General features: G+C 44.1%; 1 protein-coding gene across 3 annotated transcripts in view; it reads right to left on the bottom strand.

Annotated features, from left to right (window-relative positions):
- The window catches only part of LOC139264459 (dynein axonemal heavy chain 11-like), a 679,414-nt gene that overhangs the window by 21,725 nt on the left and 631,598 nt on the right, over positions 1 to 26,091 (bottom strand). For all 3 annotated transcript variants that reach the window (XM_070880970.1, XM_070880972.1, XM_070880971.1), the window contains 2 exons: positions 13,059 to 13,178; positions 2,988 to 3,230 (listed from right to left, as the gene is read on the bottom strand). In XM_070880970.1, coding sequence (XP_070737071.1) covers positions 2,988 to 3,230; positions 13,059 to 13,178 — 363 coding nt within the window. The remainder of the gene's footprint in view (positions 1 to 2,987; positions 3,231 to 13,058; positions 13,179 to 26,091) is intronic.

Genomic DNA, 26,091 nt, shown 5'->3' on the forward strand with positions numbered 1-26,091 from the left:
TGTAAAGTCACTGTTCACCTCAGAAATACTGAGGTGCTGCTTTAGCTGACCGTTCCCGATTTCAAAATGGTGGCTCCGAGCACTACCGCCCATTCCCATCCACTTAACATCGCATAAATCTACCTTTTCCAGAACGGTATGCAGCTTCAGTGGTATGTTGGCGGTATGCCATGAAAATTTGACTCTTTGGGCGGTATGCGGGCGGTTCTGCATGGCAGACGGTGTGCATACTGCTCACCGGTATGTAAATGATGAATATTCCACCGAGCGGTATATAGGTGTTTTTTCACCAAAATCGCATTTTTGGGCAGTAAGCGGGGCGGTATGTCCATGAATTTCGGGCCCCAAAGATTATCATAGCCTGCTGTGTCCAGCACAGCTTTGCCCTACAGAGGAGCATAGCTGGTGTAGCAAGGAGAAGAACATCACCCTGACCACGAAACATAAACTCAACCGCCAGATAAAACCTTCCAGTAGTTTTCATCCCAAGTTTCAGATTGCTACCTGACTATACAAAAGCCATCTAATTTCAGCACGGCGGAAAGAACCCACTCTGGTTACCACCTGCTGCGATGAGTAGCGCACTGCTGTCCTCTAGGGAGGGGAGCCTGAAATGTCAAGTTGGTCAATGCTTCTCACACCCACCACATGCAGCTTCATGCAAAGTGTCATACTTGTTCTCTGCCACTGAGCTTGGATGTTAGAGTGGACTCATGAGCCAGGGCTTTGGGAAAATAGCGAGATAAACCACATCCACCCGTTGTCATTTAAATGTGGCCGGGCGGGCTCCAGTCTTAATAACCTTCATGCTGACTGGAGGAAGGTTTTGAGCCGTACATTTTGGGGCAGAAATTTGGTGGTAGTACACCTCTCTGTCCCATTTCCCTTTGTTTCCTGGCACGGCATTACCCAAAAATGAGCGATTCTACTGAATCAATCCAGGCCTGAATCTCTTAAAGATCAATTTGGTGCATCACCATTTGATTTATTTACCACTGTGCTAACAAAGAAAGCTTTTTCCTGCACACAATTGCAGCAAAATGCATTTGTAATAATCTACTATGAAATATTGTATTGAGTACTAAAGTGCAATCATGGCAATCTCATATGCAGTTTGATGTTGAAGAGCATGTACTACATATGGTGAACAGTCGTACTATGACTTCTCGTGAAAATTAAGATAATACATTTGAAGGTAAGTAAAAATACAAAAATGGCACTTTCCTTTTTACTATTATGTAGGCAGTCTCCCCTTTTTGGATTTGTTCCAAAGAAGTGATCACTATGGCAATTCTGCTAATGATTTTACGTTCAGAGACATTAAACACACCAACTGCTAATCTGCTTCCGTTCAGCAGACAGCTAGGTGCTACAGTAGGTACTAATAGCCATCATCAACACTCATCAACAACCTGGCAGCATCCATGCACTAGGAATTGTCATTGTTTTTTCATTACTAGTGTAATGTGTGGTAGGTTCTCCTAAGTAGGTTTAATTACATTTACATTCAAAGCCAATGGTACTGGCACATAATATTGCTGTTCTATACAGCTCTACTGCCAATGGCAGCAATGCTGTAATATAAATGAGCTAGTGCAAGTATTTCAAGCAGCAGGAACTACCATTTAGGAAGTGTTCTTCCTGCATCTTAGTAGGCACATCACCGCCATTAGCAGGTGACATCATCCGAAACCACGTCGGCTCCACATGTAAACTGACGATACCCAGCTCTAGCTCACCAGCACCTTTCTTGACCCCTCCACTGTCTCTGATTTGTCTCACTGCTTGCGTGACAGCATAAAGTTCATCCAACTAAATATTGGGAAGACCGAAGGTATTGTTTATCGTTCAAGCCACAAGCCCTGTTCCCTAGTCACTGACTCCATCCCTCTCCCTGGCAACTGTCTGAGGCTGAAGCAGTCTGTTCGCAACCTTGGTGTTGTATCTGACCCAGAGATGAGCTTCCGACCACATATTCGCTTCATCACCAAGACCATTTATGTAACATCATCTGACTCTGCCCATCTCAGCTCATCAACAGCTGAAACCTTCATCCATGTCTTTGTTACCTCTAGACTTAACTATTCCTATACTCTCCTAGTCAGCCTCCCATCTTACACCCTCCATAACCTTGAACTCATCTAAAATTCTGCTGTCTGTATCCTATCTCGCACTAAGTCCCGTTCATACATCACCCCTGTGCTCGCTGACCTACACTGACTTCCAGTTCGACAACACCTCAATTTTAAAATTCTCATTCTTGTTTTCAAATCCCTCCATGGCCTCACCCCTCCCTATCTCTGTAACCTCCTCTAGCCCTGTAACCCTCTGAGATCTCTGCGCTCCTCCCAGTCTGGCCTCTTGCGCATCCCCAATTTTAATCGCTCCACCATTGGCAGATGTGCCTTCAGCTGCCTAGGCCCTAAGCTCTGGAATTCTCTCCCTAAATCTCTTCGTCTCTCCTCCTTTAAAACGCTCGTTAAAACCTACTACTTTGACCAAGCTTTTAGTCATCTGCCCTAATATTTCCCCATGTTGCTCGGTGAAGTGTCTTGCGACGTTTTACAATATTTAAGGCACTATATAAATGCAAGTTGTTGTTGTCATTATGATGATGATTCATAACTGATAAGTTAATCTCTCTCTAAGATGCTGACTGATTTGCTGTGCCTCTCCAACATTTTTGATTTTCAATTTAACAGGAATATGTAATTGTGTATTTCTACTAATTCTGATCAAATGCAGAGCTTGAACTTCGGAGTACAGAGCATGTGTGCATATGTAAACCATGTCATCCAGACCTTCATCATAGGTGAAGAGTCTGAGAGCTTTACTTTGGCATTTTCACACTCTGTTCATTTGTATTTATACATTAGGAGAAAGAGGAGTTAAAACAACTCTGGGATGTTGCAACTGTTGTAAATTAACTTTGTAATATATTAAGAAAGATTAATTATCCTTATACACAACTGTGGAGTAAATCTGACCTTTTCCTCTGTAGTCTGTGCAGATCCCTCTCCAATAGATGAATCTCTGGGCTGCATCTCCACTAATGTTTGAAAGAGATTATCTGACATTACTGTGAGGAACTCTATTTCAGCATTGGAGTGCAGGCCATACAGCACTGGGCTTTCTGGAGGAAGCATTTCATCAATGTACTTGTGGTACCCAATATAATCCAAGTTGGGAGGAGCAACAAAACCCGGTGTTAGTGTAAGCTCTCCTTCAAGCTAAATTACAACAAAAGATTTGCATTTAGAAAGCATACTTTTATAAATAATAAGATTTTATTAAAATAATGGAAATTACAGTTTGAAATGGGTAAATATTAGTCAACTAAACTATTTTGGTGGATAATACCCAAATAACGTGGACTTTAATAAGACCATGCACAATATAAATATATATTGGTTAGAAATATTTATAAAGCATAATGTTTAACTGAAATTACCACAATTTAATGAATATATTAAGGAGGATTTAATTTTCATATATAAAATTGCAGGACTATAATACATCTCCAGATGATGCAGTAAGATGCAGAGGAATGCCTAAAGTAAAACAAACATATGAAATCCATTCAATTGTACAAAATCAGTGATGGGGCAGATTTAACACCCATAAACCTCTATCTGATTCATATCTCTTAACCAGCCAATCAGGGACATATCAGACAAAAAGCAGGGAGCAATGAGCAAAATCAGGGACTCTTGGTTATTGTATGCAGCATACTGAACCTGTCTGGAGCCCTAGATTGAACTTCTCTATATAGCATAATGTAGTATCACATAACAAAGCAACTCACCTGTTCAATGCATGGCTCATGAGGAATTTGATTTTTGCATTGCACCAGTTATGCTGCTTTATACTGCATTTCTGGCTTTGGTGTAGTGTGCTTTTTGGCCCTGACCAGCACAAGTGTATATAAAATTATATCTAAAATTGGCGACTGCATATTGTGGCGTTGCCAGTGATGCCATCTGGAAGTGGTGGTCTCAGACCACCAAGAACATCATTGGTTGAATTACAAAAGTGCAAAACCTTGCCAGAACAAATGTCTAAAATGAAGAAAACAGGGTTTATTCCATGGTCAATTACTCCCACACTCACAGGGAGTGAAATCATGGGCCCACAGTGTTTGATTTTCTATCGAATTCTCTGCGAGTACTGCTCGGTTGGGAGTGTCCGACTGGGGAAATCAGTGCACTACTCACTTTCCCCATTTTTAGGTTCTCCTTTCCTCTCTTCCTCTCATGAAGGTGTTGACTCCTTACTGGGTTATGATTCCACTGCCACAACAGCCATTCTGGTACCTCATCCAAATAACAATTCTTCACCTATGCGCCTCAATGATGAGCGTTGGCAGGATATTTTACTGCAGGGCCATCATAGCTGAACTCATCGTTTGTGCCGCCCATTACAGGCCGCAAACGACTTTTCGCCTGGGTGTGGCGCCGCTACAGACTCCCGCAAAATTCCACGGGAATTTAACGGCGGTACTAACAAGTAGCGCCCCAAGCCGCTGCGCCGGCGATGACAACGTCATCACCGTGTGCAGCGACCAGTTTTCACCCTGGAGTAAAATTTCAGTAACGCCTCATGAAGCTGCCACGGGCGATGTCCGCGACAGCTTCGCGGGGCACGTACCGGACTGTAGGCTGCACACGGGGCGAAAATTAAAGGGGAGGTGTGCTGAAAATGTAAAAAATGGCCCACTTACCTGCTGCAGCCTTCTTCACTGCAGTTCGCGGGGTCTGTGCTGCGATCTTGCAGCCCGGCACTCTGCTTGTGTGCTGGGCTGCTGCCACGGCACCTCGCTCCCTGGCGATGGCCCTTTCTCCCTCCTGCAGAGTCGGCAGCTTGGCCCTCCCCTTTAATGGAAGGGGAGGGCCCTGTCTTTCCGCCAACACTTTGCGACCCTCTGTGCAGCGCTGCAAAATTCACATTGCTTTGTGCCCCGGTCCCACCCTCGATAGGGAGTGGAGCGCAAGATTTTGCCCTCCACCTCCTCTTGGGGGCGGTAACCCCCGCCTCGTGGCTGTTACCGCCCCCAAATGGGGCAATACTGAATTTCGGAGGTGGGTGGGGGGCCTGCCCCGTCCACCTCCATGGCACGAACCTGGTATTGCAGTACTTCCAGGAACGGTACAGCTTTGGCTCTAGGCCTTTTGGCTAAGAGCAAAATCATTGGCGCAGAGTGATCCTTGAATGGGCCCAAGGTGACCTTTGGTGTTTATGATCTGACAAGTTGATCTGACAAAGAATTGGAAAGATTAGCAACGAATAAAACATTTTAAAAAAAAGACTGAATTTCCAGCCCAACTTTTCTCCATTAAAAATTACACCGACAGTTTAAGTCCTACTTTCTCCAACTTTAGGCTGATGTGGAAAAGCTGTAAAAAATGTAGCTCCTATGAGTACAGCAGTAATATACAGTTAATGCTGCACCTCTTAGTGCTGTATAAAAGTGACACAAATGTATTCCTTTCTCTCTCTTTTTCCTCTATCTTTCCTGATTTCTTCTCAGCTGGCTTAATTCAGAGCTTTGCTGTTGCTGCATTTAATCTGTATTTCTTCCTCTGTCTCACATATGAGAGAGCAAAAGAATTCTAATTGTAGGCAGGGCAATTCCAGCATCAATAACAAAAGGGAAAGGTCTCTTAAAAAGGATGGTGCTGAGAAAAGCAGTGTGTTCGAAGTCTGCTGTGGCTGTACAGGCCATGCTGCTGCTGCTCTTAGTTTTTTGGGCCATTTGGGGGTTCCTCAGCACAGTCTTGCTTCATGGCAGGACGTAGCACCAGAAAATAGGAAAGGAACATGGAGCATATCTTCAGGCCTGAGAGGCTTGCAGCTTTGGGTCCAGCCGGGGCCTTCTGGTTGCTGCTACATAGCAGTTATCAGCCGGCCTCAAGACCCAAAGCTCAGGTTTGGAGCATAGTCAAAGTTTTCTAACAGTTTCTGTCCTCTTTGCTTGCGGCTGGGCCCTTCTCAAACCCTCCGATCTGAGAAGGGTCCTAGTGCAAGCACACCACCAGCTTCTTGGGGTGCCCCTGCACCTGGCACCCTGTTGATGTTACAGCAGGAAATAGAGGTGCGAGCCTGAGAAGGTCCCATCCGGCATCAAAGGCAAGCAGCTCCATCTCCTGGGGAAGTCCACAAATTCCAGGGGAACGTAAAAACGTTGGAGATTTGGCATAACATACCTCCAGTCCTTTTTTACCCAGGGAATGAACATTTCCCTAGGCTCAACGTCAGGCGAATCAGTCCTATAATTTTAATAAAAATACTGGGGCTGAAAACCCAAAGGGCATCTGTTCAGGATTTTCCTGGTACCACCTGGTAACTGCTGCCAGTCACCCCCCCCACCCCCCAACCCATGAGGTGGGCTTCACGTCTACCATTTAGTGGTCTGGTAAGCTCGGTCTCATCAGACAGACTAGCTGCTGACACTCCGCTGTTCCTCTGAGAAATGGAGTGGGGCAGGGCGGAGGAGATGCAGGAACTCCTGGTGTAGGGAGTGCCCATTCCCGGTCCTTCCTGTATCAATGATCTTGTTTGGGGTAGACAGAGGTTTTGCCCTCCCCCTCACTAGGCTAAAGGGGAACTCTGGAGGAAGGTCAGGACCCGGGGTATCTGGCCCCTCATCACACTTCTGCTGGAGTTACAGCGCCATGGATTTTCATTACCTTTTTCACTCTGCTACAGATGCTGGATTAGTCCATGGAGAATGATGGGAAGAAACTGAAAAAGTGTCTGTCAGGACTATCAGCACAGTCGAGGCACAACGGGGAAAGGTTTATTTGTTATTGAATCATGCCATCATGAATATTTCAGGATACTTAATATCAAAGAATGTGTTATACAGAAACTGTAAAGATAAATATCAATAAAGCTCCTGGGGCAAATGGGATATCTCCTAAAACCATTGAGGAATGAAATGAGGAAATGATCAATGCTTCTTTGTTTGAGCTCCATAGATACTGGAAAAGTACTTGAGGACCAGAGATAGGCAAATAAAGCTCCAATGTTCAAAGATAGAGTAGGGTGTAATCCTGCTACAGGTATTTACAAGACAGTCCTTGAAGGCATTTCTATGTAATTTAACATTTAAACAGCATTTTCCCCACCATCACAGAAGCCAGTCTTCTGCCAATTCAATTCACTCCATGTGATATCAAGAAATGGCTGAGCACACTGGATACAGCAAAGACCATGGGCCCGACAACATACCGGCTGTCATGCTGAAGACTTGTGCTCCAGAGTTAGCCGCGCCTCTAGCTAAGCTGTTCAGTACAGCTACAACACTGGCATCTACCCGACAATGTGGAAAACTGCCAAGATATGTCCTGTCCACAAAAACCAGGACAAATCCAATCTGGCCAATTACCGCCCCATCAGTCTACTCTCAATCACTAGCAAAGTGATGGAAGGTGTCGTCGACAGTGCTATCAAGTGACACTCACCAATAACCTGCTCACCAATGCTCAGCTTGGGTTCCGCCAGGGCCACTCAGCTCCAGACCTCATTACTGCCTTGGTCCAAACATGGACAAAAGAGCTACATTCTAGAGATGAGGTGAGAGTTATGGCCTTGACATCAAGGCAGCATTTGATCGAGTGTACCATTAAGGACCCCTCGTAAAACTGAAGTCAATGGGAATTGGGAGAAAACTCTCCATTGTTTGGAGTCATACCAAGCACAAAGGAAGATGGTTGTGGTGGTTGAAAGTCAATCATCACAACCCCAGGACATCACTGCAGGAGTTCCTCTGGGCAGTGTCCTAGGCCCAAACATCTTCCGCTGCTTCCCTCCATCGTAATGTCAGACATGGGATGTTCGCTGATGACTGCACAGTGTTCTGTTCCATTCGCAACTCCTCAGATAATGAAGCAGTCTATGCCCACAGGCAGCAAGACCTGGACAACATTCAGGCTTGGGCTGATAAGTGGCCAGTAACATTTACACCACACAAGTGCTAGGCAATGACTTTCTCCAACAACAGTCTAACCACCACTCCTTGACATTCAATGGCATTACCATCGTCGAATCTCCCACTATCAATATCCTGGGGGTCACCATTGACCAGAAACTTAACTGGACCAGCCACATAAATACAGTGGCTACAAGAGCAGGTCAGAGGTTGAGTATTCTGCGGCGAGTCTTAACTCCCGACTCCACAAAGCCTTTCCACCATCTACAAGGCATAAGTCAGGAGTGTGATGGAACACTCTCCTCTTGCCTGGATGAGTACAGTTCCAACAACACTCAAGAAGCTCGACACAATCCAGGACAAAGCAGCCCGCTTGATTGGCACCCCATCCGCCACCTTAAACATTCACTCCCTCCACCACCGGCGTACCATGGCTGCAGTGTGTACCATCTACAAGATGCACTGCAGCAACTCGCCAAGATTTCTTCGACAGCGCCTCCCAATCCCACAACCTCTACCACCTAGAAGCACAAGGGCAGTAGGCACATGAGAGCACCGTCACCTGCAAGTTCCCCTCCAAGTTCCACACCATCCTGATTTGGAAATATATCGTCGTTCCTTCATTGTCGCTGGGTTAAAATCCTGGAACTCCCTCTCTAACAGCACATTGGGAGTACCTGCCCCATAGGAACTGCAGTGGTTCAAGACAATTAGGGATGGGCAATAAATGCTGGCCTTGCCAGCGACGTCCACATCCCATGAACAAATAAAAAATATATCAGTTTGAGCTCTGATTTCCCAACTTCAATGTGTTGTGGATAAGCTATAAAAATGTAGCTTCCTTTTTGTAGAGCTGTAATCAACAGTTGTTGCTACACCCCTTGGTGCAGTACAAAAGTGGCACAAACATACTCTTTTCTTTATCTTTCTTGATTTTATCTCAGTCAACTTGTTTCAGGGTTTTCGAGTTCAGGGTATCATGGGGAGAGTCTTGGAAATAAAAGGATTATTCCTTACAAACCTATTGGAACTCTTTGAGGGAATAACTAAGCTAATAGACTCGGGTGATTTTATAGGTGTAGTTGGAATTTCCATTGGCGTTTAACACAGCTCCAGTGAGGAAGTGTAAGGCTCATGGCATAGTTAACAAATTGTTGACATGGATTGAGAACTTCCACAGCAACAGAAGTTAGAGGGTGGTGATAAATGGAAAATACTCTTTCTGCAAGAAATAATCATTGGACTTCCACAGGGATCCCATTCTGGGACCCCTATTTTTAATATTTGTGAATGATATGGAACAGTGTGTCTATTGCTGTATTATTAAATGTGTTCATGACACAAAGTTGTATGGACAGATAACAAGTAGAAAACAGATTGATTATTTTCAGAGAGATCTGACCAATTATATAGCTGGGCTCAGATATGGTGGATAGATTTTAATGTGGATAAATACAGGTTAATGGATAAGAAAATATGCAACAATAAACATGTATATAACATGAAAGGGTCCTAGTTTGAGATTAGACAGTCTAGTTGCAAGCCTAGGCAAACTTAACCCCAAAGTGAGACATTCAAGTGCTCTCCTTTAAGGGCAACATTACTAAAATTCAGTGACGGTGTGGCCCACTAAATTAACCTTTGAACAAAAATAACCAAAAGATGGTTAAATCCTTTAAATCCTTCAGTTTCATTTTCTAAAATGAAAAAGGATTTGGCAGTAATAACTGAGCATATTCTGAGAGCATCTGGTCAGTGTGCGGCAGTTATTAAGTAAGGATCAAGTACTGGGGTGCATCTGGAAGGTATTGTCGTACGAGTCAGAACAAGTAATACTGTACAGATCTGTCGTGAGACCAATTCTTAAATACGGTGTGCCGTTTTGGTCCCCCTTCCTCAAAAAGAATATAGATTCAGAAAAGAGTGACCAGGATGATTCCAAGTCTAATGGGACTAAGTTACGAAGAAAGACACGTGAGAGTAAATTTACTTTTACTGGAGAAAATACTGAGGCCTGACATGATATAGATCTTCAAAAATGACAGATATAAACAAATTGAAGTAAACATGTTTTTTGCACAACTTGGACAATGAGCAAAAGACCAGAAAGTACAAGTACAAAATTCACAAGCCTTGAGCAAGGTTAACGGTTAGAAAAAAACTTCCCAAAGGATAGTGGGTATATGGAACAGATTCCCAGAGAAAGTAGACGATTTGGGTTAATTGCCATCTTTAAAAAGGAGATGGATTGCTATCTGTTAAGAAGTGAGATTGAGAATTATACAAATATTCAACGAGCTTGATTTTCTTTTTCTCGCGGGGAGGCCAGGGAAGGAAATTAATGTTCCTTAAAGTAGGCGGTCAACAGATAGTATAAAAATGGAAGAAAAGCCAATGACAGAATAATCACAAATAATAATTAACAAAGAAGTCTTGATGGGATGAATAGCATCTTTTTGATCCAGATTTTATTAGTTTCTTATGTAGGATTCTATTTATCTATCCAGCTGCATAAATAGTGACATGAGGTAAGTAACCATGGGGATTATAGGTTCAGCTGTACAGTAACATGAAGAAGGTACAAAGCCTGTAACTCTGTATTTTGCTTAAAATTAACATTGTTTTCCAAAGAAACTATTACTCTGGAGGTCTTTCAATTATTTTATGTTATTTCTTTCTTTTAATTGTAAAAATAATTACTGTGTAGCGTATTTAGATTTAAAACTAGCTGATTAATAACAGACCAATAGCAATGTCTGAAAATACTATGATTAGGCTTAATGCATTTTTTCAGCTGAAATGCATTCTCTTGAATATGTCAGTAAAGGGTTATAGCAGTTAAGCAATGTTTTAATATGAAGTCTTGGCACAGTACTTCGGAAGTTTTAATTATTTTGAACTACTATTAAATAGCAGTGACTAATATTTAGGGTCCCTTTAAAATGTTAACAACTGAAGCGAAGAAAATTTTAATGAGCTGTAACGCATTTCTCTTGATCTATCAGTAGAGGGCGCCAAGAGCCCGATAAATTCTGACATGGAACCGGAAGGTTATTTATCATAAAGCACCAATTAATGTTTAAAAATATATATTGGAAATCATATCAGTGGAAGAATTTGAGTTTTATTTGCATAAGTTGAAATATTTTCCAAGTAGTCATTATTAGTAAACGGTTGTACCCATTAGTAATAGTGTGCTAAATGTGTTTAGGAATGATTCAGTTCTTGGAATAATGTTAAGACATTTCCTTCAGTTACCTTCTATATAAAACCAAGAGCAGGAATGCAAAGAGGTTGACTAGGGCTTGTAGTAACATTTTATTAGTCATCTTATGTTAAATCCAAGCACTGTAGACGGTGATTACAGTTGAGACATTTTACAGTTGAAAGCAATAAATAGAATGAAACAATAACGGCCAAGCAAGAGGTTGTAATTAGTAGATTGCTTGATTGAAGAACAAGAATACGGGTCGAGTCCTTCAAACAAGCTGTCTATTCTCAATTACGGCCTGCTGTCCCAACCTTCTGTTCATTGTTATTATGCAATCACACCTTAGAGGAGACTGTACTTCATCAGAATTGCCAAATAATATTAAAGGTTATAAAGGGAGATTCATGTGCACTTACGTACTTTTGTTGACCATTTCTCCCTCCTACCCATGTTTTATTATGTAACACTTCAATCTAGAGGTTACACGTGAGGTGATATTTTGTTTATGAAGTCCTACCACTGTCAAAGATGAATTAAATTCTCCTGTACAGAAGCTAATGCTTTGGTTCATGTGCAGCATTGGGGCTGTGCATTGCGTGCAATTGCACAGGGCTCCGAGCAGATCCAATCCCCTAACCGGCCACCATTGGCAATGTTGGCCAGTTTAGGCAGGCTGAACTCTCAGCATAACTTACTCTGTTTCTAAATGACTGGTCTGCATGTTGTGCGGGAGTTAGTGGAGGGGCAAATCCGGTAACGCCCAACTCCCGCCGGCTGCTGCGACTCTGTTACATCATCGACGTGCGCAACGCCACGTTTTTGCCCCGTGGTGGAAATTGGGCAGTGCCCTGTGAGACCACCGCAGGCGATGTCAGCGCCAGCTTCGCGAACCGGGTCGTGAACCGGGGCACACTCCGCTCGATGAGCAAAATTTAAAGAGGGGGTTGCGCGTCGCCATTTTGTCCTCTCGACTGACTTACTGGTCTGGCCTTTCGTTATTGTTTTTCTCAGGGTTCACGCCGTGATGTTGCAGACTGGCACTCCACTTCTGTGCTGGACTGCGGCCACAGCACCCTGCATCCTTAGTGGCTGAGTGGCGGCCCTTCGCCCCACTGCAGAGCTTACAGCGTGGCCTCCTCTTTAACGGAAGGGGAGAGTCCTGTGATTGTGTCAGCATCGTGCTCTAACATTCGCGCACTTACTGTCCCAATACCGCCCCCGAGAGGAAGTGGAGCGCTTGACATTGTGCTCTCCTTCCTCTCGGGGGCTGGAACCCAAATTTAGGTTGCGGTGCGGGACTTCCGCGCCAGGCGTAGGAAGTACCGCCTCGCCAAGATTATCACCCCCAAACGGGGCGTTATACAAATTCCCCTGCTTTCCCCATCAGCTGCTTATGGTCAATTTAAATATGGCATGCATCATCTATCAAGTCTCAATGTTCCTCATTTAAAGAGGGAAAGGAGGATGAAACTGTTCCAAGGGTTTTTGCCACGACATTTTCATACGTGGCTGACTGAAGAGTTGAAATGATAGTGGGCTGATGACGAGCCATCCACCTATCCACTCTCCTAGTCTGAAGAGATGCATGGTCTTGAGAAGGATAAAAGGGGGAAAAAGGAAAATGGGATAGAAAGCTTCCTATGGCATAACTTCATTCGTAGATAATGGAGTTTAATGAACATATGGAGTGTTCATCTGCCAGCAGCTTGTCTTTGTTAAATGGGGAGTAATGCATTTCATTACCATAGTGTAATATTTCCACTATCTGTTTCCTTTTGTAATGTTTTCTTTATGTAGGCAGTTTTGTAAGTCTGAAATACGGTGAGGCTTCTATCTAATTCTTTTGTTCTGGCATTCAAAAAAAAGTTTCCTTGTTAAAATCAGTGTCAAAAATGTCGACAGGATTACAATACTTACCATGTTTGGATGCATGAATTCCTCTAAATAAGTACGGCACAGCTTCCTGTCCCAGTCATCAGTAATGTGCCCGCCGTACATGATCTCTCCAAAGAGGTAGCGCAAGTCTTCCCAAGGCATCTACAACAACAGGAAAGGACTTAAATTATTCCCAGTGCTAGTTAACTTATACAAGGTTAATTGTCACACTAAGCATTCATATTTTAAAATGAGAAATGAGCTGTTTCACATATATGACGAATAACATTCACTACTCTCATGAACAAGTTTTCCAATTCATTTCGATGACACTAACTAAGTACAATCTGAGGCCTCTGGAATAGTCCTGTGATTCAGGAACTAGAGCCCTGTATTTTCAGATGTGAAGGCCTATGGTCTACTCTGCATGTATGCCGTGTTTGTTAATGATTTGGAAGTGCCCTGTCGGCTTACAGCCCTGCCCACATAGATTTCGGGGAAAGTCTCAAAATGCACCTGAAGTCCCTGAAATGTGGTGCTTCGCTGAGGTCAATATTCAGCTTGTGTGTATCAGTTCACAGGCATTTTTGCCACAAGAATATGCCAGGTCTCTGACCTTTTTCTGCAGGCTGTGTGCAGGAAGTTTGTGCTGAGAAATTCAATATAATATTCAAATGATGCTAGAGTGATATAAGACCTCCCATGTCTTTATCCTACCTTTATATTGCTTTCAAGTCATGCCCATATACATAGGCGCTCAAGGCTGTTAGCCACTGAGTTGTGTGCAGTAGCAAGTTAAAAAAGTTTAGTAAGACAGCTGACTCAGCAATTTTAGTCCATTTTTTTTCCCATTTTCCTTAATCTTTTTTTATTTTTTTCAGCTGGCACTTGATTCTCATGAGCTTTTGAGCCAATTGTTTTCATTTTTTTTGCCCCAGCATTGTTACTGAAGCCAGTGAATTCCTCAATGGGAATGTCTCTATCTGATGAGCTTGTGAATGGAGGTGGAGGATCAAAGGGAAGTGAGGCAGTCAGGCTGAACGAGAGGTGCTCCATACCCATCTGCCGCAACAGGGATGAACATTCCTCAGTCACTTTGACAGACGATTAGTGCTTGCAGAGGGTCCAGCTCTCAAGGTAGATTGTGACAGCAGCACATGCGTTGATGTGTAAAGGTCTGACTACTGGATGGTTCTTCAGAAACACCCTTGTCACAATATATAGTGCTGCTTGAAAGCAAGCAGGTCAGGGCGATCATCAATTGGCAAAACCTGATTTGCTGCATCCATCAAGATGCCACCAGCAATAGTTGCAGGTACTGCTGTACCTACCTGGCAACAACTGTGGGACTCATCTTGACAGGGTCCAGGCCCAAGAGAAACACATCTGCAGAGCTGTGAATCTATTGTAAAGAAACCTGCTGCTATTCATAGGTGGTTCCTCAAACGAGGATGACTTGTTTCCACGAGTTCATAGATGTTTCGATGAAGGACCCGATTTTCCAGTCCTGAACTGCAATTGAGGGGGTGGAAGATGCCTGTGCGTGGATTTTTTTTTAGCGTGTGGTGACCGTTGCACACCAGCCACCACACTGGCTTGACAGAGCTAGGTCTTGGTCCAGTGGCAAGGGTTAACCAAGACGATATTACGCAGTTATGCTATGCTGCTGTTACGCAACATAGGGCTAGCACCACCAGTGATACGCACAGACAGCTTCAAGTCTATTCCCACCTCCTTCCAGGCCTGCTGCCATTGGGATTCATGGGGATGTTGCTGTGCAGTGGCACAGAGGGCAGCCCTCCTCACAACTGCCTCATGCAGCACCAACTGCACTTCGGTAGCCATCAAATAGGGGTCAGGCACTGGGCTGTTCAGTCACTTGCCTGCAGACTCATGCCTGCACCTCGGGTTTTCTTTCGCTTAATTAACAGCCTAAATTGCTGTGAGGCTTTGAAGCTGTAACCAGTGGTGTTATGAGGAAATTCTTTTGATTGTTAATAGTTGAAGTAAACATTAGTGCAGAGAGGTAAATTGTTCAGACCAATAAAACTACAAAGTGCCTTAAACACAGAAATTTCTGGAAATACATAGCAAATCCATGACCTTTATACATCATCCAACATTTTCATCTCTTTCCAGAGTTTAAAAAAATCCGTTTTTCCAAGTCATTAAAACCATGAGTTTTCTCTTTGTAATATCAACATATCTAAGGTTTTTAGTATTCTAAAAAATGTTGTAATCTGTTTAAAAAAAATGTTTTCTTTAACTCTTAACAATCAAAATAAATTTGTCTTAATACCACTGGTTACAGCATCAATACCCACAGCAATTCAATTAAAAATATCTAACAGTACTCATCATACTTTAACATTCAAATTGGGACTAATCCTCACACTATTTGCATATAATTCAGGTGAATTTAATTTCTGTAACCAGCATCATGTCTGCTGCGGTTTTGATAAACAAAAAGCTGCAAATGCTGGAATGAAATAAAAACAGAAGATGCTAAAATGGTAGGTTAACATTTTGGGTGAAGATCCTTCTTAGACTTAGAAAATGGAGGGTAGAAAAAGCCTCTGTGGAAATTCCTAAAATAAAAGGGCCTTTTATATTGGTCTTTTTTTTAATTAGGGTTCTGGGAGTCTGGCATCCATTAGCCATCTCCTGACATTTACACTGTTAAATTCATTTTCTGTAGACCAGCTGCAGACTTGTAGACCCAGGTACAACTGAGGAAAACAATAGATGGAGGTTCAGAGTATATAAATGCTACCTATTATTACAGTTTTTGTGTTTAATGGCCTTTTGAACAGATTTTTAGAAATGCTGCAAAGAGTAAAAAATGTTGGACGATGTACAAAGGTCATGGATCTGCTGTGTATTTCTAACAATTTCTGCTTTTATTGCACTCTGTTTCTGGGCTTCAGGCCAATAAAATAACAATTAGATAAAAGAACGATTTACTCGTCGTGCAAAGCACTCACAAAACAAAAGTCAATTGAGGATGTGGACAAGGGAGAGATTAGGGTAAATATTCTGCTGTGTCACCAAGAGTACATAGTGGGAAATTGCTCAATCCCAGCCAGTGAAGTCATGAGTGGGTGCACAATTTCCTGATGTGCATTCCTGGTATGTGCAGTAGAATTTTTATCCCTTTGTACCACGCTAGCAAGGCTGCTGTTATCTTTTACTGAATCTTCTTGCCCCCCTTCAACTTCACACAATAAACCTCAGGTGGATTTGGGAGTAGGGGTGTCTAACTTTCTGGCTTTTTCTGCCATATAGGGGCATTCATTTGCATATATCTCAAGTTGTTGATACAGTACTTGGAATCTTGTTGCTCTGATTTAGAATTTATTCACCAATGAAGTAACAGTCCTAAAAACAGCTGTTTGCCAACCTCCAGCCCACAAAATTGACACTGGATAAAACAGCAAATAAGAAATTTAACTCATAATATGATTGAGCTACCTGGGCTTCAAGGGCCAGATTAACATAGGTTGGATATCCCTGTCCCAGATTTTCCAATTTAGGCGAAGTTTACACCTGGTAGGTGAGAAATGGGGAGCTATGTTTTCCTCTTTTGGCATAATTTAAATTCAGAAGGGCAGTTGGCAGGTTTTAGACAAACTGAAAAGGAAGTGGATTACATGTGGCAATTCTCCAATTTATGCTTCTTTTGAGTACAGATTCCTACTTGGAGAATGGGATTGTCGCATTTACCATCTTGTCTGTCTCACAACTTCCTAACAATTTCCACCTCACTCAGCAGGATTTTTTCCAGATACATTCACAATTAACACTTCCTCCAGGAGTTAGCTATCCTCTGTAAACTCCAGTGAGAGCCAACACCCCCAAGAATTATAATCAACCCCCCAAGATACTAATAAACATATCTCTGCCCTGTATAGTGCATTCACTTCCACATAAACAGAATCCACATAAAATCTAAAGGGAGCAGTAGAGCGTGACCAGGATCCACAATAACAGAAGACTAATGAAAGAAATTTGGGAACAATCACAACTATGATTTGCTGTAAAATGTGTGAAGGTCAACGCAAAGACTAAATGTACCACACACCACATAAGAGTCATAGATTCCGCCTCTGCCTCAGAATCCAATAATTTTGGACAATGATCTGGACTGCCACAAAAAATTGTACTTGTTCTGTTGGACCACAGCAAGCCATGATTTTCAGTCAAGACATGTTCCTGCTGGCAAGATGAGCCAGTGCTGGAGCATTTCTGGCGAACAGGAGGGTAAGATTGGCTTCTGTCTGCGCAGGGATTGGGTCAGGTTTGGATCTGCCTAAGAGCAGTCAGGGGTCACATTCTGCCCATAACTGAAGTTAGGTGCTGTTTGTAACATCACAAAGCCGTTAAAAAATTACTCCAGCTGCCAGTAAACTGGGGATTGGGTGTAACGAGAGAATAGTGCGTAAACTCAATCAGTGATGTCTAGAATGTTGACCAATTTGCCTTATTTGTGAATCATTGAGTTATTTTTGGAAAGGTAGTTTAATACATGGACTGCAACATATAGTATATATTTTTTCCCATGAATCACCAAGGGGATTTAGCAGAATGAATCAGTAATTTTCCATACAAGCTCTGAGACAGTACAGCCTCAATTTTCATTCAGGGTGGGAATTGGTGGGGTGGAGGCTGAACCGGGCAGAAATCTGTCCAGCTCCCCAGAGCATGAGGCCCGGGAGATTTTAATTCACTCTTGTCATTTCAACATTTATGAGGCCCCAGTTTGTCTCTGACGGGTGGCCACCATGCTCCTGAAAACCTCGGAGTTAAAATGTCAGGGGTGGGGGGGGGTGAAACACTCAGGCTTCTGCCTGGCCTCCATTTTTAACCATTGGGTAGGACGAGTTAAAATCAGCCTTTACATTTAGTCTGATCCAGTCTTTTAATCATTAAGTCCACCTTAACCAATTATAATTCAGTTATTAGGAAATATGAGAGGAGAGATTGTTAGCATTCCAAACACACTCCTTTTCTTATGCAAGTGCTTCACCTTGTACCCAGTAATTCAATGCAACCCCTAGATGTGACAATGTAATCATATAATTATTTTCGATAGATAATTATTTTGAATATATTTATTCTGGATCCTTGTCAAAATTATATGGTCTAATATAAGTTCAACTAACAATAAAACACGTGTACATGAACTACAACAAACCAACAATTTTATCCTTAAAATGTTTTTCCAAAAGACAGCCATTACTGTGCCATATGAGATACATTTTTCTAAATTAAAAAGAATTTGCACTGGTTTGCATTTTGGTGCAGTTGTATATTTACAGGAGCCTCCATCAATCTAATGAGTCTGTTGGCAAATTGTGTACTTGGTGTGGTAATAGTACACGTTTCAGGATTGGTGTAGCTTTGTATAGGCTAGCTGCCAGAAGGGGTTATGCTCCCATATCTGGGGATGTTATTGGGTAAGGTGGCTAATAATGTACATTCCCATCTCTCTTGTATCAAATTCTCATTCCCTGTAAGGGTCTGTTGCGGAGGTGATGAGGATATCTAGTTGTGTAGATCTCCAGGAAGGCTGTATATCCTCAGCTCCACCTGGATTATGAACCACAGCTGCTTAACTCACATGTTTGTGGTGGGGCTTTGCCATACTATAGATTGCATCCTCTTAATCAGAAGTATTGAAAGTTGTATATGGGAGCCCGCTGAGGTATACCCACAGAACAGGAAACTGAGTCTGAGGGTATAAATGACCTTTTTTGGTGTCTCATACTGTTGGTCAGAATGGTTCGATTTGCGACTATAGCCAGACTGGCAGCTCCACATGTCTTAGAGTCTCCCCAGCATTCATCAGGCAAGGAGAATGGAATTTATAGAATTCATTATAGGCATGGTAAGATTTGTTTAGACGAAAGAGTTAGTTTTCTTGCATTTCACTTCATGAGGTGATTGTGAGAATTTTCCCATAATTTTTTCTTCATTCTTTTCAAGTTACTTGGTTGGTTTCCAAGCTCTCTTTCCTCCTTCCAAGAAGTCTGTTTTAATGGGGTTGGGCATGGTACACAGGGTGTAGATGTCTATGTATGTGATGTTTGTGTTCAAGGGGTAAAACACGGGGGGGGGGGGCGGTGGTGGGGTGGAGTTCTTGCTGGAGTGTGCAATGATCTTTGAGTCCTGGAGGAAGTATTTGATTTGACAGAAGTGGAATACATATTGCTGAGTGAGGCAGGATTTGTTTGTTAGTTATTAGAAGGATAAAATCTTACTCTTGTGGATGAGTTGGCTGAGACTGGTGATACCTTCTTCATGGCAGACTCTGAATCTGTTCCCAGTTGGGCAGAAAGTTGGGGCTCAAGTTTCGGCCTGAGTTGCTCGTATTTTTTTGGAGCAACTAGTTTAGAATAGAGCATCTTAGAAATTGCAATTCTTGGCATTTAGTTTGCTCCAGTTCTAGTGAGTTAGAATAGTTTAATTGTAGAACAGATTTTTTTTTCAAAAGGGGGTGTGTCCAGCCACTTACGTTTGTTTTGCAAGTTGAGGCAGTGAAAACTTACTCCAAATTAACTTAGAATGGAGTAAGTGTAGATTTTTGTACGCTCAGAAAAACCATGCCTACACTTATAAATCAGACGTAGGGAACGAGAGATGGGGGGGGGGTTACAAGCATTAAACACTTCACTTTTACAAATAAAGAACCATCATCAATAATAAATGATAAATAAATCAATAAATCAACCAAAAAAAATTAAAAAATTAAAAATAAATAATAAAAAAATCAATCACTAAATAAAAATTTAAGTTTGTACTGCAGCACCGGGAGCCCTCCAACAGCGTGCTGGGACAGCACCCCCCTCCCCCAGTGTCTCTCTCTCTGTCTCTGTCAGTGTCTCTCTGTGTTTCTGACAGCGAGGGGTGGGGGGAGGGAAGGGGGGGGGAGAGGGAGGGGGGCAAGGGAGGGGGAGAGAGAGAGGGGGGAGGGGAGGGGGAGGGAGGGAGTAGGGCCAGGGGGGGGGGAAGGGGAGGGAGTAGGGCCAGGGGGGGAGGGAAGGGGAGGGGGAAGAGAGGGGGGAGGGAGGGTGGGAGAGAGGGAGGGGGGAGGGGAGGGAGGAGGGACAGGGGGGGGAAGGGGGAGAGAAGGGGGGAGGGGGGAGAGAGGGGGGAGGGGAGAGAGAGGGGGGAGAGAGGGGGGAGGGGAGGGAGGGGGGAGAGAAGGGGAGGGAGGGGGGAGAGAAGGGGAGGGAGGGGGGAGAGAAGGGGAGGGAGGGGGGAGAGAAGGGGAGGGAGGGGGGAGAGAAGGGGAGGGAGGGGGAGAGGGGGGGAAGGGGGAGAGGGGAGAGAGGGGGTAGGGAGGGAGGGGGGAAGGAGGAGGGAGGGAGGGGGAGCGGAAGGAGGGGTGGGTGGGCTGAACAGGGGGGGCTGAATGGGAGGGAGGGGAGGGGGCTGAATGGGAGGGAGGGGAGGAGGCTGAATGGGGGTGGGGGGGGGGGGAGAGGCTGAACTGGCCCTGCCGCTGCCAACGACGTGGGCCGCCATGAAGGACTTTGGGCAGGGCCCGCCCCCAGCAGGGCGCCGGGCAGGCAGGCCCCGCCGCCACGGAAGACTTTGGGCGGAGCCCTCCCCCAGCGAGATACCAGGCGGGCAGGCCCCGCCGACGCGAGGTAAGATGTGTCAGGCCACTCGGCCAGGGATAGGGGTGGCACTGTTTTTGGTGCAGGGCTGTAGCTCCGCCCCCAGCAGCTCCTGCTGAGCTGGAAATGGGCCTACAGATATCGGAGAATCGCGAGGTAAGTATTCGGCGCAATTTTTGTTCTACAAATTAGGTGCGCCTCTCCGATGTGCGCTGTTATAGCGGGCTCTGAAACTTGAGCCCTTGAAATCAAACGAGATCTTCAACAACGATCATGCCTCTCTCCAGACCTATAACATTACAGCAACTATGTTTTCACACTCCTTCTGGTCCCTTGTCATAAAGAATAAAGAGATAACCATGTTCCTTTTTATTTCTCTTTTTGCTAATACTAAATCGATTGAAGCGCACATTATTAGTGATATGATTGTAGCAGCATCTCTGCACAATTCAAATGCAATTTGTATAGCTATTTTGTGACTCACTCACTGTACATCATTCACAGCCAGAGGTTAATACAAAATAACTATGTAAATTACATAATTGGAAAAAGTGAATGTTTTAAAAATACATAAGCATATTTAGCATTGAAAAGGTTAAATATTTTCATAATTTGTAAAGTTGGGTTTGACTAATGAATATAATCTGTTTCTGGTTAACAGATTACAGTATTCATGAGCACTTGCCAGATTTTACTGACAAATATTCACTATCAAGCCAGGAAGATGTGAAATTAATTATCTTTCAAATTACAATCTACTTTAGGATGCATTTTGTTTAACTACTTTGTTTTAATTAAATATTAGAATTATACAAATTGCTCAAAACAAATCAGCACAAAATATTTTACACTTTAGATGCGTGGATTGTTTACTTATTCACATTACATGAACCATTAAGGTCACAGGCAGATTTAATTACTTTTAATCACCCTCGATTACAATCAAAACATGGCTCACTAAGTAATATACATCTGTTAAAATGTATATGAAGTACCAGAACTGAGAAAGTCAAAGGAAGGAGGAAGCTTAAACTCATAATAATGACAAATATAGGAAAAATATACAGTCATTTGTACATCTGACATGTCCTAAATAGCTACCATCATCATAACTAATTGTCGATGTTCTTCATTCAGTGTTGCAGACTGTCAGATATGCTGTATCCAATTACTTTTCTTCAAATGCTTCATTGCCTGCCTAATGAATTCTGTGTATATTCACATGTAAACCATGTTTGGTTAACATAATGAAGGGCATTTTTTTCTTTACTACAATCCACATGACCTGGGGTTTTCCCAAAGGAATACAAAGGTGATTTTCAAAAAGTCAAGAATTCGAGTCCTTTACACAGTTACCTTACATGCAGCCACTCAAGTGCCACCCAAGTGGGAATGCAGCATCCTCCGAATGAGCAGCATGTCTCCTGCCCAGCTGGATGTTAAGCCACCTAAGCCGAGCCCAACCATGATAATCACAGTTTAGCACATTAACAAGCAGAAAATTAGCCTCTTGACCCCTTTAAAATATCAGGCAGTTAGTAATCCAGATGTGCTGATCAGTAAATTGCAGCTTAAGTGGGACAGAAAGCACAAAAGATGTGTTTGACTGATTTGACGTGGCCTTTATCATCAAGGAGAGACTTTTGAGGAAGGTGGCAACCTTTGGCAAAGCAGCACACCACAGCCTCAATCTAAACAAGTTGGCGGCTTTGGAGGAAATAACATGGCAGTAGAATGCCGTTTTCATCAATCGCAAGATAGAGGTCCAAATTGTTAAGTATGGAAGAACTCCACAAGACTGAGTACTGTGAGCTAAAACTGATGTGACCCTAGTCTCTTTAATACAACTCCAGAGTGCCTAAGCAGCATGGCAGACAACTTTTTATACTCCCTTGCATGAGATGTGCAGGTGACCCTTGGGCCTCCAACAGTTGCGCCCTCTGGTGGCAAGTCTTACACAGTTACAATGTTTAAATACATAACATCACTCCTCGCCGCCCCCCCCCACAAATTCTTTGATACAAATTATTTATAAGTTGAGACGATCCGGGGCCCTACTTTCCCTGGTTGATCGTCTGGAGTTCAAACTCTGGTGTGGGTGAGTTGGTTGGACCATTGCTGCACTGCGGCGCGGCTGGTCTGACAGGACTGTTGGGAATGGTGAGTTCATCCTCTTGATTGACAGCAAGGTCGATTGCTGGTTGGGTGTGTGTTGGTGGGTCGATGATAGTGATGTATTCTTCAGGTTGTTCCTGGTTGTCGGTGAACCACAGTTTGGTCTGATCCAAGTGCTTTCTGCACGTTTGTCCATTCAGTAGTTTGATTATAAACACTCTATTCCCCTCCCTGGCCAAGACAGTGCCAGTGACCCATTTAGGACCATGACCGTAATTCAGGACAAGCACAGGGTCGTTAACATCAATGTCACGCGATACAGCTGCACGATCGTGGTACATGTTTTGCCGGTGACGCCGGGTTTCCACATGATCATTTAGATCCGTCTGGACTAGGGAGAGCCTGGTTTTGAGTGCTCTCTTCATTAGCAATTCTGCAGGGGGAACCCCAGTGAGCGAGTGGGGTCGCGTCCGGTAGCTGAGCAGAACTCGAGATACGTGGGTCTGCAAGGAGCCTTCCGTCATGCGTTTCAAGCTCTGCTTGATAGTTTGGACTGCCCATTCCGCTTGATCGTTGGATGCAGGCTTAAACGGGGCAGACCTGACATGCTTGATGCCATTGCGGGTCATAAACTCATTGAATTCCGAGCTGGTGAAACACGGTCCATTGTTAATGACAAGAACGTCGGGCAAGCCATGGGTGGTGAACATAGCCCGGAGGCTTTCAATGGTGGCAGTGGATGAGCTGGATGACATGATTACGTATTCAATCCATTTAGAGTAAGCGTCCACTACAAATAAAAATATCTTTCCGAGAAAGGGGCCAACAAAATCTATGTGGATCCTGGACCATGGTTTGGAGGGCCATGACCACAGACTCAATAAAGCCTCCCTTGGTGCATTGCTCAATTGTGAGCACGTGTGCACTGGCGTACGCATGACTCTAAGTTTGAGTCAATGCCAGGCCACCATACATGCGACCTGGCTATAGCCTTCATCATGACTATGCCTGGGTGAGTATTGTATAGGTTGCGTATAAACGTTTCCCTGCCTTTTTTGGGGAAAACCACGCGATTACCCCATAAGAGACAATCTGACTGGATGGACATTTCAGCTTTGCGTCGGTGAAACGGCTTAATTTCATCTTACATTTCCCCGGGAATGGCCGACCAGCTCCCATTGAGGACGCAACTTTTTACAAGTGATAGCACAGGATCCTGGCTGGTCCAGGTCCTGATCTGACGAGCAGTGACGGGTGATCCCTTGCTCTCAAAAGCATCCATGACCAGAAGCAAGTGTGCTGGCTGCACCATTTCCACCCCAGTAGTGGGCAATGGTAGCCGACTGAGGGCATCAGCACAGTTCTCTGTGCCTGGTCTGTGGCAAATAACATAGTCATAGGTGGACAATGTTAGTGCCCAACTTTGGATGCAGGCGAAGCATTGGTGTTTATACCTTTGCTTTCTGAAAACAGTGAAATGAGCAGCTTGTGGTCGGTTTCAACCTCAAACCGAAGTCCAAATAGGTATTGGTGCATTTTCTTAACTCCATAAACACATGCTAACGCCTCTTTCTCGACCATACTGTAGGCTCTTTCAGCCTTAGACAGACTTCTAGATGCGTATGCAACCGTTGAAATTTGCCCAATACATTGGTTTGCTGTAATACACAGCCGACCCCGTACGAAGATGCATCACAAACCAGCACTAATCGTTTACACAGGTCATACAGTACAAGTAACTTATTAGAACAAAGGAGGTTTCTGGCCTTCTCAAAGGCTGTCTCTTGAGATTTACCCCAAACCCAGTCGTCACCCTTACATAGCAACATGTGCAATGGTTCCAGCAAAGTGCTTATCCTGGGTAGAAAGTTAACCAAAATAATTGAAGAGTCACAGGAACGAACGCAGCTCCGTCACATTCTGTGGTCTGGGTGCATTCTTGATGGCCTCTGTCTTTGAGTCCGTGGGTCTGATGCCGTCTGCCGCAATCTTTCTCCCCAAAAATTCGACCTCTGGCGCCAGGAAAACACACTTGGAGCGTTTCAGCCTGAGTTCCACTCTGTCTAGTCGACTTAGAACCTCTTCCAGATTGTGCAGGTGTTCGATGGTGTCACGACCGGTGATCAGGATGTCGTCTTGAAACACAACGGTGCATGGAACCGATTTCAGCAGACTCTCCATGTTCCTCTGGAAGATGGCAGCAGCCAAGCGAACCCCAAAAGGGCACATGTGGTATATAATCAATCCTTTGTGCACGTTGATGCATGTCAGTCATTTCGAAGACTCAGCCAGCTCCTGTGTCATGTAGACGGAGGTTAGGTCCAACTTGGTGAACGACTTCCCCCCCCTGCTATCATTATGAACAGGTCATCCACCTTGGGTACTGGTCTTGTAACGAGACTTGGTTGATCGTTACCTTGTAGTCTCTGCAGATTCTGACCATGCCATCGCTTTTCAGCACCGGAACAATCGGACTGGCACACTCGTTGAACTCGACTGGCGATATGATTCCCTCTCGTTGAAGTCTGTCCAGTTCGATCTCGACTTTCTCCCTCATCATATATGGAACCACTCGAGTCTTGTGATGAACGGGCCTTGCATCGGGGACTAGATGGATCTGCACCTTGGTGCCTGTGAAGTTGCCAACGCCTGGTTCAAATAGCGACGGAGACTTGCTCAGCACTTGGGCGCACGAGGCATCATCCACTGAAGGTAGTGCTTTGATGTCGTCCCAGTTCCATCGAATCTTCCCCAGCCAGCTTCTGCCGAATAGCATTGGGCCATCGCCTGGTACAATCACAGTGATAAATCATGCACAGCTCCATCGTATGATACCTTAACTGCCGCACTCCTAATGACTGATATGAGCTCTTTGGTGTAGGAGCGCAGCTTTTTCTGAATCGGGCTCAGTTTGGGCCTTTGTGCCTTGTTGCCCCACAGTTTCTCAAAAGCCTTCTGGCTCATGATTGACTGACTCGTCCCTGTGTCCAACTCCATTGATACCGGAATACCATTCAATGTGACTTTCAGCATAATAGGAGGGCTCTTGGTGGTGAAGGTGTGTACCCTATACACTTCTTCCTCGGGTTGAGTTGCCTTTCTTGTTTGTTCTGCGTGATCGGCGTCGGATCGATCATCCTCTGCCGACTCCGCCACTTGGTAAATCGCAGCACTCTTGCACATTCGCTGGAGGTGCCCCATTGTTTTGCAGCCTTTGCATACGTAGTGCTTGAATCGACATTGATGGGCTCGATGATTACCCCCGCAGCGCCAACATGGTGCTAATGGATTTGTATTCATGCCCAATGGCAGACTCTGAGTCATCCCAGGTCTTGCAG

The sequence above is a fragment of the Pristiophorus japonicus genome, chromosome 5 (assembly GCF_044704955.1).
Source record: "Pristiophorus japonicus isolate sPriJap1 chromosome 5, sPriJap1.hap1, whole genome shotgun sequence".
Taxonomy (NCBI): domain Eukaryota; kingdom Metazoa; phylum Chordata; class Chondrichthyes; family Pristiophoridae; genus Pristiophorus; species Pristiophorus japonicus.